Consider the following 22,417-nt stretch of genomic DNA (forward strand, 5'->3'; position numbering starts at 1 on the left):
ATAATTATTTTATCGAGAATTAGTTTTGAATTTATTTGTTTTTGTACTTTGACATAATTTAGTATGCGAACAATAATAATTTATAACAATGCTTTTGCAATTTAATAACTATGCTAACACTAAATTAATAAATAATTCTTTTCTCTGTTTCTATTTAGAAGAAAATAAACCTTCAGTAAAGTGTAATCGTATTTTGGAATTTTGTTATGTTGCTTAATTTTTGATAAGATAATATTTATCCAATTTTTATCCAATAATAACCACTTTATGTATACGTGTGATTAAAATTATCTGCTTAATCTGTGTAAAAACGTGAGATTGTTCATAGTCATTCTGAAATCGAAGAAGCAGTAATTCCACGATAATTTTGAACCAATTGTGAATGTTACAAAATATTAATTACATTTCTAATTTTATTGTATTAAAAACTGTACTTTCCGTTAAAATACAGTACAGAAATGATTTGGAATATAGGAAATGCAAAATAGAAAGTGAAAATATTACGACATATGGATAATATCAAAACAAAAATACAAAAATAGATTTGCCGAAGGTTATTTAAATTTCCTATAATTCTGAATATTCCTTTAATTCAGAATAAACTTAAAATTGTGACTCATAACACTCTATCGCATTAAGAAGATTAGAATGATATTTATTAACGATTAAGATAAAACGTAATTTTCGTTGTAAATGTTCACTTTAGGGGAAATTGTTGAATTATAACAAAAGTTTAATGACACACAAATAATGCATATAAAATGTAATTAAATAAATGTGGCATTTATTCATATTATTGTAAAAGACACGTCGCTAAATTCTTGTTTAAATATTACTATCCACATATAGAAAAAATAGCACCAAAAATTTTTCTCTATATATTTTCTCTATTTTAGCGAATATGCGAATATGGTAGCTAATTATTACTTTATCTTATCTGAATACATCTTAACTTACTTAGATATATTTTATCTTATCTGAAATTAACATCTTAACGCTAGCTTCCCACACTTTCAAATTTTTACGGGTTTCCCACTGGGATACAGGCTACCTCACGTCGAATATTTAGTTAAAAATATATGAAAAAAATCAACTGATTGTAAGTCGTTTTTTTCCATCGATACGCCAGACATCAAGGAATACGCCTATGAATAAGAAAATATGAAAAAGACAGTAGTTTGTAAAATATTCGCTTGTAAAAAAAAAGTTAAATTTGAAAATCGTGAATTTTGCACTCATTTGAAAAAAAATCGTCACTTTTTTTCTAACATAGATAAGTCAAATTTTCTTGTGGATTCTGAAAGAGCAGACTTGAAATGACAAGGAAAAAATTTGCAAATTACAAATTCTAATTTTAAGGGAAAAACTGCAAGGGGTCAATATTGCTAATTTTGCACTTCTTACTTTTCGCACACTATGCAAATTGCCGTATAAAATTTTTGTTATAATTTATTTTCTTTGGACGAACACTATAGTTATTAAAAAAAGAGACATAAAGCAGTAAATTTAAGCATTTCACATGTTAATAAAATATTAATATTGCAAATTTAACATAAATAATGAAAAAATTATCAAGAAACATAAACACGGTGCTTATGGCAAAAAAGAAATTCGTGAACACGTTTTATCTATTGTACTAATGTTTTATTATTATGAACACATTTCGAACGATAATTAATATTTATTTTGCAACACACGCTGTGCATAATAGAGAGCGATGGAGGTTACATCGTGGAATGCGTCAAATCGTCGTCAAATGAAGTTCTTATTTCAAGCTCTGCATTCTCTTCTGACTCATTAGCAGAAACAGTTTCTTCGAATTTTTGTTCGGAATCGCTAGAGTCATCAATTAATTTCGATTCGTCTTTTTGTGTTGATCGTAGCAGTTGCTGAATTTTAGTCGCGCTACGCGTCTTGCTTCTCGTTTGGATCATTTTTTTGACAAAATTCGTTAATATTAATATATTTATATGTTTATATATTATTTTCTATGCATACACTCTTTAATATAAATCTAAAAAAAAGTAAAACAAAAATGTTTAGAAAAATTACGGGACGTGGTTCCCACAATCGGTTTGTGAACGACTGAACCGGATCAGTAGCGCTATACCTTCACGATGTTCTAAACTTGTAATGCGCACAGTTGTCAACCTCTCAATCGAAAATTCTCGAAATAGCAACCTAAAGAATTTTATCTGAGGTTACAGGTACCCCAGTGTAGGAAGCTAGGGGTTAAGTAACAACATTTCTAATTAACATAACTAAAATGTAATAGTATAAATTATTCTATAATTATATTATTATATTATTATATTATTATATTATTAAACGTAAATAAATAACAGTAAAAATAACATAAATTTGAGCAATATACATATATCAAATTCATAGTGAATCTCCAAAATATAATAATATAATATAATAATAAATTAGTATAGGTTCTCCTGAATAAATCAAATAAGGAATAGTGAGAGAGACAATCGCGCGGTACGCGCGGTAATTATTGCGCAATCAAAATATAGTCAATAAGATAAAATATATTAGTCAATACATATTCAGACGTTTCGACACTTTCCAAAATATAAATATCTACTTTTGCAAAATTAATGCAGCGAGAAGAGGAAAGATATATAATATTTTAAAAAAATTAACTTACACCACTATGGGTTTTACCCCGCAATATGTATATCAGGGCTGCGTTCGAAAACTTTACTCGGGTGCACATCACGTCGTTCTATCTTTGTTATTTACTAAAAGTTGAACAAGGACAGAACGACGCTGGTGCACCCGAGTGCAGTTTTCGAACGCAGCCGAAAAAGTCTCGTTTCAGCTACACTTCTTGCACGGTTCATCTTTCCTCTTTTTCTTTTCGTTGGAGAAAAAGAGAAAGAATGAACTGTGCGAGACGTTCACATGACGCTGGTGTGCAGTGCGCACCCGCAATCCACCTGCAGGGGAAATGAATGCTGGTGAAGGAGACTGACCGTTGAGTCTCACTTTTACCGCAGTATCAAGCTGGAACGCTCGGCGACAACACGCGCGCGCTTTTATTACTGCGAAATCTTTCGTTGTTTGTGAACTTTAATAGAAATATACAACAGTGAAACAGTAAAAATGACGAAGAAACATATTAACGATGGTAAGACAAGATTTTGAACATAGGTTAAGGATGTATGGGTGACATCTCAAAGCATTACCAAAAATCTAAAAATTTCATAGATTGTTCTATTATTACGTCTAAGTATCTGTGTAAAATTTCAACACAATTCTCTTACTGGTTTAAAAGTTATTGTAATTAAGGATGTATTGGAGGTATTTCAAATATATTCAGAAAGTGCTGTAAATTGTTTCTAAATTAAATTTAAAATACTCTGTAAAAGTTTGAAGTTATTTAAGAGTTATTTAAGTTTAAAGTTGATAAAATTAACATTATCCCTTATAGAGAATCGACATTTTTGCTGTGTAAATATAAATAAAATATAAATAAACCATTAAGATATTTCTTAAACTTTTTTTATATGTAAAACATATATCATTGATATTGTATTTAAAGTTTCAAAATTTTTTGCAACAAAACAATTTTTTTAATTGTTTAAACAATACTAATTATTTAAATAACAAAAATTCATACTCAAACTGTTAACGGTAATCCCTTCTAACATATAAAAAATTTTGAGTTGTTTGACATACATGCAAAGTCTTCTTTTATTGAAAGTTTAACTTTTAGCAAGGACTGTACGACCTATACATCCTTAAACACACGTGGAGGAGGAATAGTTTTTAATCAAAGTAATGGATTTTCTAAGGAGTAAATCTTATTGTTAGATGAGAAAAGTGATCTTCAGGAAGTTTCGATTAAATTTAATAATATAATTTCAATTGAGTGATCGAAGTGTCATGCGTTATACAAATAAGTGCAATAGTGTCTGAGTTTATATTCAAGATATATTTCGCGTCATCGATCTTTATTTATTTCCATTGCGAGCAAAAAGTGTATTATATATAAACCGACAGATAAATATTTATTGATTCTTGCCTCGTGGCTTTAAGACGGACTGGTGCAATACAGTGTTATCGCGGGAAAAATCTAACCTGGCGACAAGTCTGTTTACTGAAACACATTCTCGAAATTTCTACTGTAGGGATATATAAAGGCAAGATATGAAGCAACACAAAAGTACCTAACCTTTTCTTTCCCAGCAACTCAATACATTACTCACCTTTGCATATCTACTTTACATTATTTATATACTATTATTTACATGATTACTTACACATTAATTATATAAAGGCTGTGTTTCAAAAATTCACTGTCAGTGCTGAAAATCTATAGTGCACATATGCTATAAATTTTGGAACACAGTTGTAAATAAAATAAGCTTCTTAGATATTGTCGGGATTTTTTATGTATGTTGCGCTCCTGACCTACGCTATAGACCATCGTCGCCAGATGGTAGCGGCCCGGGAACAGCGGTTGTCTTTTGTCTCGTCGCTCGTCGCGAGTCGCGCCAGTTCCGTGAAGTTGGCACCCGACTTTAACAAAATGAATTTTTAAAAAAAGGAAATTGTAGCATTTTCTTTGTAGTTGTTTGTAGTAACAATAATTTCGTTTGTAGTTTTATCGATTTTGCAAAAACAAAGATTTTTTAAAATCACTTTTACCCAAAATTTAGATATTCGAAATTCGCTCGCGCCATGTGTTTTAGAATCGTTTGTAGTTGTTTGTAGTAACAATAATTTCGTTTATAGTGGAATAATTTAAAAGTTGCAATGTATTTGTAATAAACAAATTACGTATCTTTGTCAATTTTAAAGATATCTCGAATCCGCTTGCGCCATGTTTTTAGAATCGTTTGTAGTTGTCTGACAAGTTTGTAGTTGTTTAACAACTACAAACGATTGTAAAACACATGGCGCGAACAAATTTCAAATATCTAAATTTTGGGGAAGAGTGATTTTTAAAAATTTTTGTTTTTGCAAAATGGATAAAACTACAAACGAAATTATTGTTACTACAAAAAATACAAACGATTCTAAAACACATGGCGCAAGCGGATTCGAGATATGTTTAAAATTGAAAGATATTTTTGTTTATTACAAATTATAACTTTTAAATTATTCCACTAAAACGAAATTGTTGTTACTACAAACAACTACAAACGTCTAAAACACATGGCGCAAGCGGATTCGAGATATCTTTAAAATTAACAAGAAATATTTAAAACAACACATTCAGACTACGAAATTATTTTATTACAAACGAACAACGAAATCTCATTTTTCGAAAAACGTTTTTATACGCGAAATATTTTTAGCTCGCTGGAAATATTTAATCTAATATTATCCGTTTAATAAACGTTTAAACGAAACGTTTTTTTTACATTTTTTCTGAAAACGTTTCTTGATAAACGTTTAAACGTTTAAACGTTTAAAACGTTTATAAACTTTAATTTACTAAACGGTTAAACGTTAGACGTTTAAACGTAAACGTTTTTCGAAGAAACGAATTTAAAAATGGATGGAAAAACGTTTCGCGTTTAAACGTTTTTAAAAACGTTTAAACGGAATAAAGATCAGAGCCCTAGATTCTGAGTTCTAAAATAATTCTCGTATATTTCTGAATTGAATAATCCGAACAAACGTTTTTCGAAGAACAAATGAGACGCTGGCCGATTTCTGAAATTCTGGGTGTTCTAGAATATTTCTAGTGTTTGTTAAATAACGTTTTCCAAATAGTTTTAAATTATTTAATACAAATAACGATTTGATTTAAACACATCTAGCCGCTTGCCGATTTTTTGAAAAATAGACAAATGTTTATGAACAGAACTCTTCGGAAAACGTTCGGATACATTAAGAAGTACACGAAAAAAATTTTGATTTAGATATCTCAATTTAGGGTTTTTAAGAGTATTTTTTTAAAATATTTGTTTTTTTATGGATAAAACTACAAACAATATACAAACAACTACTAAAGGATTCTAAAACACATAGCGCAAGCGGAATCGAGTATTTTTGCAAATACGTTGTTTGTATATTAAATACGTTGTAACTACAACTACAAACGAAATTATTGTTACTACAAACAACTACAAACGATTCTAAAACACATGGCGCGAACGAATTTCAAATATCTCAATTTTGAGTAAGAGTGATTTTTTTTTTCGTTATTTCCAAATGGATAAAACTACAAACGAAATTATTGTTACTACAAACAACTACAAACGATTCTAAAACACATGGCGCGAGCGAATTTCAAATATCTCAATTTTGAGTAAGAGTGATTTTTTAAATTTTTTGTTATTTCCAAATGGATAAATCTACAAACGATATTATTGTTACTACAAACAACTACAAACGATTCTAAAACACATGGCGCGAGCGAATTTCAAATATCTCAATTTTAGGCAAGAGTGATTTTTAAAAATCTTTGTTTTTGCAAAATCGATAAAACTACAAACGAAATTATTGTTACTACAAACAACTACAAAGAAAATGCTACAATTTCCTTTTTTTAAAAATTTATTTTGTTAAAGTCGGGTGCCAACTTCACGGAACTAGTCGCGCCTCGCCTACCGTTGTTTAGTTTACGTTCGGCTTCGCATGCGTGCAAGCACGAGTCATTTTTGCTAGATTCAATTAACCACGAATTTCACTTGCGTTACGAATTCTGCCACAGATATAGCGAAAAAATTTGCACGAAATGCATTTGCAGCATTTTTTGGAATAACGGACAAATCAAATTAGAGAGTTGTATTATAGATATTAGACAATTTTGTCACGTGTGAGAACGTAATTCCAGTTTTATGTCTGTTTACTAATGTTATTCTTCGCGAGTATCTCTCTCGTGAGGCTATCGTGTTTCTTTACATCCGAAAGATGGTACCCGACGCTGTATTTGACCACAAAACTTTTCTGCCTGAATGAAAACTCTAGTAGAAAGAATGCGTCCCTGCTAAAGATTCAAACTAGCGTTACGATGTTTTTACGTTCGAACGAAAGGTCGAAATCACTCGCGGCGTCGTTCTCGACCACGACATCGCCATCACTATCGGCAATACCCGGATTCTCATCCGCTCGTGACGTCACTTGGCGCGTGGCCAAATCGCGACGCTCAATGAAACGTTCGGGGTAGCCGAGTCGCCCAGCGGGCGTCTGTGGTCGACGTGGGTTTACGACGACTCTGAGCTGCGTGCACACACATGCAAGTGGGATTTATAGGAAAGGCAACGACCTTGACGAAATATTCAGCTGATTCTCGCGCATTTTCTTCGCTTGGAAGAAGCCTGACACGACGGCATTTACCGGACGGCCTTCGAGAAGAGAGTCTCCTCGCGCTAACGATCTCCCATTCATACCTCACGAAATACAGTATTTTGCGCGACATTTTTATATTCTTTATACCCGTATCCATTATGTTTTCGCCTTCCCATGAAAAGCTACGTTGCTCTTCGATACACGAGCAGAAGTTGATGACCGTGTGATCTATGATCCGCGTAAATAATATAGAAAGAGTTAAGAAAATTATTAAATAAATATATGTCACAAAATCGTTTATTTAAAACACGAATGAAGAAGAACAGCAACGCGCGATGCTTCATTCTGTTCGTATTGACAACGAGTAACATTAAATCGAATGAAAGCACTTGCAGAGCCAGTGCTGAAAATATCCCACCATTTCACAATCATTTTGCTCGTCTTTCTCTTTCAGAGTTCAGTGACGCTCAACATAAAATCATTGCCGTGTTACTGCGTGACGCTCAACATAAATCGTTGCTGTGTTCTGTTTATCAAGTTATTAAGATAAATTTTAGTTATTAAGATCAAATTATCTAAAGTAACAAAAACTTGAATAACTAAAATCATACGTTGGTTTGTGCAAAAGTTGATGCACGAGAAAATTCTGCAGTATCTTAAATTAATTCGACACATTATTTTGCAGTTAAAAATATTCAAATGTAGTCATCAAAAAGTATTAACTTAGGGGAGACCGGGGCGGAGAGTCGTCACTACAATTATCTCGAAATCTGTATGTTGTCTGAACTCGCCGTTAATATTGTAAACGCTACTTATCATGAGTTTCTAATATATTTCATGAGCGATTAAACTTAAAATCTGTGTCCGGGGCGAAGTCGTCACCAAGCCACCGGGACGAACTCGTCACTGTGACGACTTTATCCCGGTGGTTTCACTCTGGTTTTCGTTGCAAATGTGAGCCATTGTATTTACGCAAAACGACTCCCGTCGATAAGAAGCAACTCAGGAAGGCAGTTCTTACGGTGAAAAAAAAAGATAAAATTAAGACAAAAGTAGCCGCAAAACAATTTGGAGTCCCGAGAACTACGTTGAACGACTGACCGAAGAAGAATAATGATGAAATAGCACGCTTGGATGACGTGGCCATACGATATCATGGAGGCTTCGGGCGAAAATCAAAGGCAAGGAAGCAACAGTGGCCGGATTCCGACCAGGACGGATAAGATTAGGGACGATAATGAGGACGAGATTGGATAATATGTGGCTGCATGTGCTCAGAGATGATAGAGAACAGAGCATTTCGTGCGAGCGTAGGGCACATAAGTGCGCTTTTCTTGTAATTATTTTCCGCCATCGTGTTTTTAATTAATGTTTCCATTTTTCTATTAAAAAATAATTAATAAAATGTATCCTATCATTTTTCATGATCAGAATTATGAATTTTTATTTAAAATCCAGCCCGAGAATGGAGTGACGACTCCGCCCCGGCAATTTTGACATTTCAATTTTTGCATCTTTGTCGTTTTTACTCTATACCGGTTGAACAAAGCAACGTAGACCAAAAATGCCCGTATAAATTTTGTAGCCAAGGGTTCACTCTTTACAACGGTATACCACTTTTTACTAAAATTATTTGTTTTGTTGTTAAAAATCGGCATCGAAAAAATAGTGACGACTTCGCCCCGGTCTCCCCTATATTAATGTAAACACGATTTACATACCTGTGCAATTAGAAAAAAATTGACCGTACCGAGTTGAGATAATTGAAATCAAAGTTAATACTTTTTACACGTATCACAGGTACAAAAACGGCTTCCGATATTATGTTTCTAATTGTAGCGATCAAACTACTCTTGCGACTTTTATGAAAAACAAGAAGACGATAGAAGAGACTTGTAAAAATATACTTACAAACATACAAGCTCTTTGACCGTCTAGTTTCGAAGTAATTGATACTTAAAGTACACAATTCCTGATACTAGCAGTGGACGCATATGACAACTAACCTTTGAAGTTAGCTTTGAAGTGAACCTAATCTAATAGCACACATTAGTATCTATATACATGTACATATGAGATTCTTACACACACATGCATAACGCGGACAATCCCAGCCAAATACTATATGTCATTTATCTATCATTAACTTTTTGACAGTATTGTCACGGACTAACTACCTTAAAAATTATAAACCATTATTTTGTAAAAAGTACAAATATTGATGCATCCATGTAAAAAGATAGAATTGTAAATTATATGATTTTTCGAATTATCTGATTATTTCCATTATTCCGTGTATAAATATGTTAACGTATTGCAGTTCAAACGCAGTCCGTAGAAGAACATTATAAATTAATCCTGGAAGACAACAGTGTGATCGATCCAGATCCACCCGAAGTAACATCCAATGATCTCCCAGAGTGGTACGAAGAAAATATATATAAAGAGTAAGTATCTACGTTGGTTTAAGATGTTAAAATTTCAACATATCGGTAATAATAATTATTGCAATGATTCATGAAGTAAGCAAGAAACATGTTTTTTTTTATTAAATATAAAGAAAAACACCAAACATGGAAAAGATGAATAATATTGTATATTTACAAAAATATGATTATAGAGCTAATAAACATTTTCAATCTTACAATTAGTGTTACGTTCAAAATATTTATATTCTTGGATATTTAGTGCTATGTTTTTGTATAAACATTAATGATTTAAAACTTGAGAAAATTTTAGAATGTTCTGGTGTATAAAATAATGTGTATATTAAATATAATGTGCATGCACACACACACACACACACACACACACACACACACACACACACACACACACACACACACACACACACACACACATATATACATATACACACACACACACACACACACTACATGTATGCCTGGAGACAGTTTCCTGGACTTTTTCTATTTTCTAGATGTACAGTCCTAGAAGCTGTCCTCACATTCGTGTGTGTGGCAGGTTCCAAAACTGTCCTGGAAACTGTCATACGACTTAAATTTTTTCTAGGACAGTCCTAGAAAATGCCAAATGTCCTGGAATCTGCCGATACAAAACAGAAAAGTCCAGAAAATTGTCTCTAGACGTATATATACTTATATATGCATTATATATGCATTATATATACATACATTATATATACATATATATACATATACATATAAATACATATACATATATATGAATATATAGGGGTTATATATATATATATATATATATATATATATATATATATATATATATACGTTTATTGACTCCCCTCAGAGTTGCAAGGCGTTTTGAAGGGACGTTCCCAACCCACATATACATATATATATACATAACATATATATATATCTACTGGGTGTACCGTAAGACCGGACTCAACTTTTAAGGGTAGATTCCTGAGATCGTTTGGAGACAAAAATCCTAATGCCATAATGTCGAGGCTGCCAAATGTCATCCCGATATTCGTCGGTCTTGCGAACAGTTGTACAAAGAAATAAAAAATAATAATAATTTTAAATATTTCTTTGAGTTGAGTAAAGTGTGCAAGAGCTGTTTTGACATGCAACGTCCGTGAGTGCGCAAAATTTCGACAAGCACACTAGTGAACTTTAAACCTTTTCCGTTTAAACACTTCATGTAGCAGCCTCGACATTTTGGCATTAGGATTTTTGTCTCCAAACGATCTCAGGAAGACTACCCTTAAGAGTTGATCGGTCTTTACGGTACACCCAGTATATATATACATACAGGATATCCGGTAATTTTGACAATGTCGAAGTATGAAGATAGGTTGGCTTAAACTGAAAAGAAAAGTCATGTACCATTTTGCAAAAAATCGCAATAGTTATTGCGTTATTAACTGAAACATCTGAGACGAATATGAGAGCATTGAGATCCATATGCCTCAGTAGCATGTAGGATAGTTACATCTTTTAGCAATGGTGTCGTATGTCACGCGTCGCTCATCGCGTTATTTATATATATATATATATATATATATATATATATATATATATATATATATATATAATTTATAGTTTATAGCGATATCATATGTCGCTCGCTGCTCGCTGCGTGATTCTCGCTATCAGATGATGCTCACCACCCTTCGGCTACCGCTTTTCACGCGCACATTGGTTCAGACGGTGTTTAATTAATTACGCACATAACTATTGCGCAAAATGGTACATGACATTTCTTTTCGGTTTTAAGGGGTTATATACAGTTAGGAGGCCGAAAAAAAGCAATTTTTAAGAATTTATCCTGGAAAGGCATTTAATTTAAAAACACAAAATTTTACACACTTATGTAGTCACTTTTAAGTATAATCTCAAATTTTGTGTTTAAAAATAATGATTTTTAAGGCCGCTATAGCCGACGTTCGGAGCATCTCTAAAAAAAGGTGTCTTGCGGTGACCACTCTATCTCTGGACTGAATCATCTGAAATCAAAAAACCAAAACAGATTTCGTTTATATAATATATTATCTAGTATTTAATCGAAGGAATAAGCAAAATATTAATTTTAACAAAAATGACGGCTTCTTAACAAAAAATTTCGATTTTTGCTATAAATTTTGGCCTTAAATTGTTTATAAATGGAAAATATTTATCGACCGAGTAAAATCCTTCGATCAATTACTAAAAATATATTTATAAAGCTTGTGTAAAAATTTGAGCCCGATCGGTTCAGCCGTTTCCGAGAAATCTTTGGTCACCGACTTTGAAAACACAGTTTTGAGATAAACGCGTTTAAAAGTTTCAAGAGCACTTTATACGTAGTAAAAAATTTTTTTTCAACTTACATCGAGTCGTCTATTTCAGGCCCATACAGTAAGCCCTCTGATCCTTCGGCAGCTTCTAAAAGTTCTATTTGATGCTGTCTGCGGACCATTCTTCCCTCGGGTCTCTGCTACCTGCTTTTAAACGGTCTGAGGCGTCTTTACAAATGTGCGTGTAACTTCGAGAATATTTGTCGGATCGACTGAAATTTTCAGAGTATATACTTGAATACATGTACATTACGAAAATGCAATAAACCAAAATTCAAATTTTTGAAAATTCTAACTGTATATAACCCCTTAAGCCAATCTATATTCATACTTCGGCATTGTCAAAAATTATTGGACCCTGTATAAACCAGACATTTGTTTCCAATAGTACAATAATCTTTTTAAAATAGGCATTGCCTATTTTATATTCATAATATCTTAAAATATAACATTTATTTTTAGAGCTCAAAATTATTATAAGCGAAACATGTTATCAATAGTAGCGGCAGCCACAGTAGGACTTATTTTAGTATTTGCAGTGGAGACAATACTAAAGGTATTAAAATTTTATATATTTTACAATATATATATTTGTTAAAATAACCATGAATAATTTAGTTTTTGTATACTAATCTAGATTCTTTATTTTTTCATATTTCGATGTAATCGTAATCTCAGCATAAAAAAAATTTGTTGCAAGAAGTAAAAATATTTATCGAGAGATTTTTTGTTCCCTTAACAGGTGCTCTTGTGCACAAAACGAAGTAGTTCGACTTGTTCGGCTTTTAAGAGATATGCAGAAACTGTACTGCATCTACACAACATAGCTACGTGCGATCCATCTAATACCAATTCCAAGTAAGTTTCTTCAAATCATATAATTATTACTCGTATTTCCCAGGTCTTCATTATTCACGATACAAACAAAAAACAATAAGTGATTTATTCTTGAAACGCAATCGCATCTCTATTAATATGTAAATTATGTATATGCAAAGAACGTTTAAGATTTATACACAAAGAAGAATACAGAAACTACATCACATAATGATTTTACTTGATCTCTTTGATCTCGTGATCGTAATAGATATTGCATAACATATAAGTATCATCATGATATTGCGTAGTAACCAAAGATGTGCATTATTTGAAATAGATTTGAAATAAAAATACAAAATAAAATGCTGATTTTGTATTTTGCATTTAAGATACATTTTTTCAAAAACTATTTTAAATTTCTATTTAAATGGTTTTCATTGCCCATTTTTTATTTCATATGCATTTTTCTTCCAAATTAAACATTAATCGCGATATCAGTAACACTGTTTAACAAAAAAAGTGCACAAGAACAAGAATTAAGTTAAGTTTGAATAACATAATTAAAAAATATTTCAGATACTTAATAGCTATGTAAGACGCAACTTGTTCTTCTGAAAGAGTAACATACTAATCCATAAAAATATTTCCAAGCATATAAAGAGTATAGAATATTATTTTTTCTTTGTAAAATTCTTTGCAATATTTGTTTGTAATATTTGAATGTTTGATATTTCAAAAATACTGAATAAATTCCGTTCAAATAAAGGCTCGCGGCCTGTTTGCACTTTTTGGCCGATTTTGCTTACTGTCATCCTTACTCCACTCGGTATTCTAGATATCTACTCTAGCATCTAGGTAGAGTCCCTCTAATCAGAGTCTGGTCAACTTGCAATTCTGGCAAAATTCTGCGAGAGAGAAGGATATAAGAGAGAAAGAGATAGCGATATACAAACGATATACATTCATATCGCTTGACTCTCTTATATCTCTATCTCTTTCTGTTTCTCTTGCTTTTGCCAAGAAATAGCGAACCAATCAAAAGTTGCTGCTGTACAGCTAGACTCTGATTAGAGGGACTCTACTGCTCGCGGAGACGAAAGACTCGAGCTCACACAGTAAAAAATAAAATGTTAATTGTAACATTTTTCAAATGTCCCAGAAAGTCCACTCTAAATTTTATGTTAAAATAACTCATTCATCGTGTGTTACTTGTTGACAAATTAGAAATGTTAATTTATTGACACTATATTTTACATTTATATGTGTTCTTTTAACTTTAAGTATAATGTAAAAATAACTTGTACAAAATGTCGATATAACATTTTGCTCCGTCTGATTTAATGTAACTCTTACGAAATGTATATTATACATTTTATTTTGAGTTATATTAACACATATTTTAGTAAATTTGATTATTTTATATGTCAAAGTTTACGATTATTTGAAGATTTACTTTAACTTTTGTTTATGTTAAAATAACTTTAAGACGTGTTGATTTTTTGAAATAATTATGTTAAAAGAACTCAAAATAATATTCAATTTCTAAATGACATACATAAAGTGTTAGTTATCACGTTGACATAAATACAACACATGAAAATGTTACGAAAATAATAACATAGCTGTTGTATGTTAATTTTACATTGAAATAATAGTCAAATCTTGGTAACACAAGAAAATTTTAACATTTGGACGCACGATTTTTTACTGTGCAAGGATGGTATTAGCTGTAAATCATATGAGGCTTCGGTGCGTGTTGCCCTGTGCGCTGTTTTTTAATAGAATTATTAATATTAATATCATTATGTTATAGAGTTAAGAGTAACAGTAAAATAAAAATGTATGTTAATTGTGTGTGTACACATATATTAATAATTCTATTAAAAAAACAAGACGCACTAGAGAATAGGAACTCTAACACGCACCAAAGCCCCATGATTTACAGCTAATATCATCCCTAAGCCTGGGCTTGAGCGTCTTTCGTCTCCGTGAGCAGCCTAGGGCCTAGATGCTACGAACCGAGAGAAGTGAGGATGGCAATAAGCAAAACCGGCCGAAATATGCAAACCGGTCGTCAACCTGAATTTATTAATAATAAATTAACATATTTTTTACAGGTCATACAACACTCTAAAATGCTTTAGCCATTCTGAATGTTTATTCTTTATGTTATGCTTCTATTTATAGCACCTCAAAACAGATGTATGTTCAAAATAGATGACTTTAGGATATTCTGGAGCACCGTCCTAACCAAAAGTATGCAGGAAATATTAAAAACACCGATATATTATTCTCCAGGGAACCAAAGAAAAAAAAATGTATACCTATAAATAGTCACGGCAAATCTAATAGAATGTAAAAGACATAGATGTAGTAACTGTAAATAACTCTTACCACTATTCTTTTTTTCAATAAAAAAATCGCGAAAAAAAATTTTTGTATATAACTTATTTCAAATTTTGTTGCTATATTTTTATTTGTTAATGATCTATTTGTGTGTAAAATATCATTATATTGGTAGCATTTTTTACCCAAGTAACACATTGCGGTCAAAATGACATTATTTTGACGTCATATTGATCCTATTGATCCAATATTACGTCATTTTTTGGTCAATATGATGTTACTTGGATAATGTTTTTGGTTTTGGGTACATTTTAATTCTCTGTGACGCCATAAGATTACGTGTTAAAACTTGAGTATTCAAAAATAGAAAACTTTTTATCTAAATTATAAATCAATCTGAAATTTGGCCCCGAACTTTGAAAGAGAATACGGAATATGATATTAAATTTTCATCAACTTCGTAGCATTTTGACGAGCTCTCCAGATTCTCCAGAACATCCTTAAAGATCTATAGTTAGATTTTTCATAATTTGTATAAAGCTACAAACAAGATTGTCACAATAAAAAATTCTTTAAAATTTTTAAATACAATTCTACATCTAGATTTTTGTAATCTTTGAGATTAAAATATAAATAATTCAATATACTTTTTATTGCTTAAATAAAATACTATAAACAGATGAAGAAATAATATCACATTCAAATAATTAATAATATTATATTTATATGTTCAATTATTTGTATTTTAAACTCTTTTCTGAGTGTAATTTCCGCAAATATATTTCCTATGTGTATAATTGTTGCTGTTTTTGCTGTTCTAAATAAGAATAGAAAGAATTCTCTAAGGAATTTTCTATAGTCTTCGTAAGAGCATACAAGAGCGTTATCATGAAAACTTCGCAAAAATCACAAAAATTCAAATGTAGAATTGTATTTAGAAATTTAGAACCGCGCATTATAAAAATATTCTCTGAATTAAGTTAAAGTTTTATCTGAGCATGCAAATTCTTCATGTGAGAAGATATATATTTGCACAAATTCTTGAACTCCTAAAATCTGTTAGATGGTACAAATCGATGAACGCAATCCGCTGGCACCATAAAATAGGCACCATGAAATCAAAGAATGCTGGTCATGGAGAAATTACTCAAAGAGATATGGTACTTACTCAATACGGTTTCGTGGGATTCATATACAATGCGCCTAAGAATTTTGGATTGTCCAATACACTGGAAGAAGATGAAGCATTTAATCATTTCTGGCGTGTAAATGCCTACATGTTAGGAATCTCTGATAGGTAATGTATATGATAATGTTGAAAACTGTGTGTGTGTGTGTGTGTGTGTGTGTGTGTGTGTGTGTGTGTGATTTTTACTAAACAGGTTTAGTAAAAATCACTTTTATTCATTAACATCTCTGAATATAATATATTCTATTATATGTATGTATAATCTCTAATACTTTATAAATTTAGACAGAGATATACATCAATTTTAGAATTCTATATATATATATATATATATATATGTATTAACAAGTGACAAGCAAAAAAGCTTTGAGAGTCCAACGCGGTTGACGGTGCGTAAATTGACGTTATAACAATCTTTAATTACTAATAATAAGATACATAATCATAAATCGATCGTTTCGGCTCCGCTTTGAGCCATCTTCAGCGATGCGGTGACAATTAAATCAAAACGATCTCATGTTCTCCGGCGAGAAATAAATGAGTAACTTCAAATTTGGTGGTCTAAAAATAGCGCGAGGAAATTTTCTATAAGAAAATCTAAGTAAAGCTTGGCTAATGATAATAGTTTATTATTTATATGATCGAAATTAAAATGAGTTATAACTTGAGCAAAAAGAGAAGTAATGTCACTTAATCACCAGCTTAGAGAACGCGAGAATAAGCATTAAAAGTGGTAAAAAAAAACATCGAGAAGCAATACGATTTGTAAGTAGAGAACGCTGTTACAATTGAAATAATGATGCACTTAAAATAAGACATCCCTGCACTCAGAAAAAAGTGTAGCATCAGATAGTACAATTGTGAAGATCTCTTCTACAAATAATAGTACAAATAGGGATAGGGATAAATTGTAGTAAATGTGTCTAAAAAATTGTTCTAAAAAATTATTCTCAGATTGTCTGAAATCAATTGACAAACTGCTTAAGACTGTAAAATATTACAATATTAATTCGCGCGTTTGTTTCACAGAATCACAGTTTTTGTGTTTGCATGTGACAAAATAAATTTGCTACAAAATTGTAGTTAATCGGTGTATTTCATATTTTCTATTACATTACAATTTAAAGTTAGTTATCTGACAAAATAAGGTCTACCTACAATATTGTGTTAACTTTTTCCGAGATATTTTTCTCAGTGTGATTTCAAATAACAACCGTCTCATCCGGCTGTCAAACAGTGACTAAGTAAAGTCAGGAAGCAACAAACAACCAATTCACTGTATAATATTTAAACGGTATTGTAGGTAAAGGGTTAAGAGTAGGAGAAATTTAAAATTGATAACAAAGGGAATACTAAAACCAAATTGAACGAAAATTTTGAGGTCACGGATAAATAAATAAATAAATAATTAAAAATAATGACTGGTGTGAAATTAAAAAATAACAGTCTAAAAATTAACGGTAGAGCAGGTTATAGAGCTAACTTTATTAGTTGTTCTTTTTTATCTACAGATTTAACCTATGTCGAAAAAACGCAAAGGAGACTACTGAATTATGTCAGAAGCTTAAAAAACTCTACGGAACTTATTTAAGTAAAGTTTCATCTGAATTTGATGAAATAACAACATACGCATTAGATGCCTTTTGGTACATAGATATCACGGCGGATAAAGAGTCTTTTCTGTCATTGACTTATAAATTACATGATCTCCCATGTAAGTATTCAATTTTTGTTTTAATTACAAATATATTTATATTTCGATAATTTTGAATTGTTCTTTTATTGATATCTTTTTATTGTTTTTGAATATTTAATTCTAATTAATATATTGTCGATAAAAATTAGCACTGTTACTTTTATTAAGCCAGAAATTGTTAAAGATATAAAATAAGGATATGTATTTTTTGTAAGAAAAATATAACTTCTATTTAGTTTTATAATGCTTGCTATAATGACAGTTATCTACAGTGAAATTAGATGTCTTTTATTTAGTCCTTTTCATCAGCATTGATAATATATTTAAAAAATTTTTTGTATTAATTGAAAAATTAAAATTTTTATCGAAGATAATTAATGTTTCAGATAAAAAGCTTGGATGGTATAGTTGGTTAGTTACGAAATATCGTGAGACGCTGTTTTATTTGTGTCGTAAGTACTGTACAGATTTGTGCGGCATTTTATTATTGTAATCAATATGGTCCGCTAATTTATTCTCTACCTTTTTCAGTTGTACCTTATATTGGAGCAGTAATAAAAATATACAATTACTGCTTGGTCACATTCATAATTTGGAGTATGCAAAACTTTCCTATACTTGCGTGGATGAAATTCGGGATAAATAATGTCCGGATTAACCTATACCCTAAACGCTAATCCCATACAGCATGAAATATTCCATGAATGTTCTATAAATATTCTTTAGAATATTCATGAACTTTCTATGAATGATCTATAAATGTGCAAAGAACGTGTAATGTCCCGCTTTGAATGTCCTTAGAAATTTCTGTAAATATTCTCGAATAATCTACAAATGTTTTATAAATATTTCCGCATAATCCATAATTTTTTTACATATGCAAAATATATTTATAGAACATTTATAGATTATTTTAGGAACATTAAAAATGGGGTATCGCATATTCTGTATACATTTATAAAACAATTATAGGATATTTGTGAATATTTGTAAAACAATCTTGGAATATAGACATTTTTCTTAATATATTTGGGAATATTCACAAACATTTGTAGATTATTCGAGAATATTTATAGAACATTTAAAGCGGAATCGTTTACATTCAAATGTTCTATACACATTTTTAGAACAATTACAGATTATTCACAAATATTTAAAAAAATATTTATAGGATATTCTATACTATATTTGTAAATATATTATTAAAGCACTAAAAAAGAACGTGAAATTTAATAACAAAAGTTGTAAGACTATATATTAAATTTATTTGGAGCTATAATTCTCTTATATTATTTTTTTAAATAAAACTTACATATTTTTTTAAATACAAAATACATCAAATCGTATTTATTTTGATAAATGTTGAGATCTTCGATAAGTATATAAGTAAAACGAGATAATATTGATATGCAGGATACACGCATTTTAAAATTTTCCTCTGCAAAAATATTTTTTTCAAACATGTCAGAATTAATTTTATACGTGGAAAACGTTTTTAATTCTTTTATTATAAATAAAGATTATCATTATTATGGAAAACGTGAATTATCGTCTTCTTCTAGGATTAGAAAAAAAATAAAATTATTAAGAAAAAAATATAGATATGTATCCACGATTCCCGCATGTCAGTGTTACTCGTTGTCAGTTTCACCATAAGTATAACATTTTAAATAAAACTTAAAATTGTATTATTTTTAACGCAAAATAAAATTAATCTAGTAATATTAAAAAAGTAATAATTAAAAGTAATATAAGTAATATAAAAAAAATAATAATTGTTAATCAAATCTTATCAAAGTACATTATATTTAAAAACGTAAAATAAAATTAATTATATTTGCTTTGATTTTGCATTTTTGATATTTTTTAAATTTAGTACTTATAGTAACTATCACAAATCCAGTATATTATTCAGTTCCAGGCCTTTACAATCTTCTTCTTCTTCTTTAATTATTGGCCTGCGAGCAATACTGCTCTTAAGATAGCCAGGACGAACCACTCGTCGCGAATAGCCGTAATCGGGGTGTCTTAAAAGCCCTAGTCGTAAATAGCCAATCGGCTTGTCTTTTACATAGATTACAATTTACGATTAAAATAGGAGGTGAAAAGCTAGATTTCTTGGATGTAACCATCATCAATAACAATAACGTCTTAGAATTTGACTGGTTTCACAAACCTACCTTCTCAGGCTGGTATCTCAATTTTATGTCGCAACACCCTATTTCCTAAAATAAACCTTCACCGAGTAATGATAACGAAGAACATCGTATCTGGTTCACTATTCCTTGCGTTTCAAACATTGCGGAGAAATTTAAAAGCGTCACTAAAGATCTAAATGTTAATTTTTCGTTTTTCAGCCTAAATAAAATGCGAAATTTTATTAGAGTAGGGGAGACCGGGGCTAAAAGGTCAACGGGGTTGAAGCGTCAAATCAAATATCTCGGAACCTGTATATTGTGTGAACTCGCTATTAACATTGTAAACGCTGCTTATATGGTACCCATGTGACCAACGGAGTTTCGGCAGGTTACCTGCCGTATTATGATTTTTACGAGGGCAAACGTGTTTTCGGAAAGTGAAAGTTACATTTTCTGCGCGTGGAAATTTTGTAATATCTGCAATAATATTTGCTCTCCAAATCTCGAGGTACGTGATTATAAAGAGTAATGCATGCTGAACACGAATCCAGTGTAGTTTTTTCATTATCGTTGATGTCTAATATTTCGTGGGCGATCAAACCTGAAACTTGTGTTTGGGGCTAATCGGTCAGTAAGCAGTCCAGATGCATTTCCAAGGCATTTCCGGGCATTTCCAGGCTCATTGCATATGGAATATGGATGAGACGGGAATTACAACCGTTCAGACACCGAATAGAGTCATCGGACGTCGAGGAGTGAAACAAGTCGGGCGAGTGACTTCTGCGGAAAGAGGAACCCTCGTAACTATTTTTTAATAATGTTTCGCATAAAAATTTTAAATAAATTTTTATATTTTTCTCTTAAAAAACAATTATTAAAATGTATTCTATCATTTTTCAGGATTAGATGTACGTATATGTATTGAAAATGCAGTGTGACGTTTAAACCCCGGCATTTTTGAGATTTCAATTTTTCCACCGTTGTCGTTTTTGCTCTATACCGGTTAAACAAAGCGACGTAGACAAAAATTTCCTATATAAATTTTGTAGCTAAAGGTTCACTCTTTACAGTGGTATACCACGTTTAACTAAAATTATTTATTTTGTTGTTAAAAATCGGCACCGAAAAAAAACTGACCTTTTAGCCCCGGTCTCCCCTACAGAAAGACACTCTCCCAATCCAATCCAACAAGAACGTAGTTTATCAAGAAGCATCACAATTTTTGCAAGATCTCATGCAAAAATTGTGATGCTTCTTACGTCGGGCAAAGGATGAGACAATTAAAAACCAGAATTTCCGAACATCGAAATCACATCCATAGAAATACTACAACTCAAAATCTGTTATTACGGAACATAGAATTAATTTCGACCATGAATTTGATTGGGAGAATGTCGAAATACTAGACAGAGAAAAATTTTTATCCAAACGATTAATTTCGGAAATGGCGCATATCAAGTTACAAAAGAATAACCTCAAGTCTCAAACGGATACAGAATTCCTTCACCATGCCTATGTATCCATGAGAGATATGGTGATCGAATAAAAAAACCGACGATTTTTGGTCGAATTTGAAATCGGATCTTCGGTTTCTTAGAGCAGCGCTGCACATCTCTCTGTGCCATGATTGTCATGATTTACTTGCGCTTTCTATATTTTTGGAGGTGATCCAATACGTTTTATCGATACTGTATTTATAAAGATTAAACAAATGTTATTCTTAGAAAATTAAAAAAAAATAATTTATTGTATATTGTAATCCATTCGCAATTAAACTAGGGCATATTGTAATATAGAGATAGACGACGCTACACGCTCAGCAGCGACCGACGCTATATAGTGACGGCCACACTTCTCGCCAGCACATATTCTTTATAGAATGTATTAAAATTCTCTTGAAATTGCTGAATTGTTACACAATAAAGAAAACATTTTTATCGATTTTTATTTTTTATTGAATTTTTCAGTGTAAACATTAAACATTAAACATGAAGTAAAAACAATATAATTGCTAAGCAGTCGTTGATAAAATATAATAACTACCGATCACTTATAATAGTCTATTTATAATAAGCGACGTTAGTTCAACGCATATACCTAGGTGCTAATAGCAATAAAAAAGTTAATATATATCTATTGGGAATTAAAGATAATAAATCTTTAATTTTGTAGAATTGTTTTATATTACG

General features: G+C 31.1%; 1 protein-coding gene and 1 long non-coding RNA gene across 2 annotated transcripts; one reads left to right on the plus strand and one right to left on the minus strand.

The window, feature by feature from the left end:
- The first annotated feature begins 2,841 nt into the window (after positions 1-2,841).
- LOC139768116 (uncharacterized) lies at positions 2,842-22,169 on the plus strand. The gene is made up of 8 exons (XM_071697992.1): positions 2,842-3,139; positions 9,578-9,704; positions 12,503-12,596; positions 12,783-12,898; positions 16,269-16,502; positions 17,906-18,108; positions 18,477-18,542; positions 18,622-22,169. The coding sequence occupies exons 1-8, from the start codon at positions 3,115-3,117 to the stop codon at positions 18,765-18,767; spliced, it is 1,011 nt and encodes a 336-aa protein (XP_071554093.1). The 5' UTR covers positions 2,842-3,114; the 3' UTR covers positions 18,768-22,169.
- On the minus strand, positions 11,653-16,440 carry LOC139768118 (uncharacterized). Its single transcript, XR_011717280.1, has 3 exons — positions 16,374-16,440; positions 12,074-12,187; positions 11,653-11,710 (listed from the first exon to the last, which is right to left on the minus strand). It is a non-coding gene; the product is annotated as an uncharacterized lncRNA (long non-coding RNA).
- Positions 22,170-22,417: the final 248 nt, after the last annotated feature.

Source organism: Temnothorax nylanderi, unplaced genomic scaffold (assembly GCF_030848795.1).
Source record: "Temnothorax nylanderi isolate EJ_2023f unplaced genomic scaffold, tnyl_v1.0 TNYL_tig0014_pilon, whole genome shotgun sequence".
NCBI classification, from domain to species: Eukaryota; Metazoa; Arthropoda; class Insecta; order Hymenoptera; family Formicidae; genus Temnothorax; species Temnothorax nylanderi.

Coding starts and splice junctions, on each gene's coding strand:
- LOC139768116 (XM_071697992.1), top strand. CDS start 3,115: ATGACGAAGAAACATATTAACGATG. Junction 12,597..12,782: donor CAGTGGAGACAATACTAAAG/GTATTAAAATTT, acceptor TTCCCTTAACAG/GTGCTCTTGTGCACAAAACG. Junction 16,503..17,905: donor ATGTTAGGAATCTCTGATAG/GTAATGTATATG, acceptor TTTTATCTACAG/ATTTAACCTATGTCGAAAAA.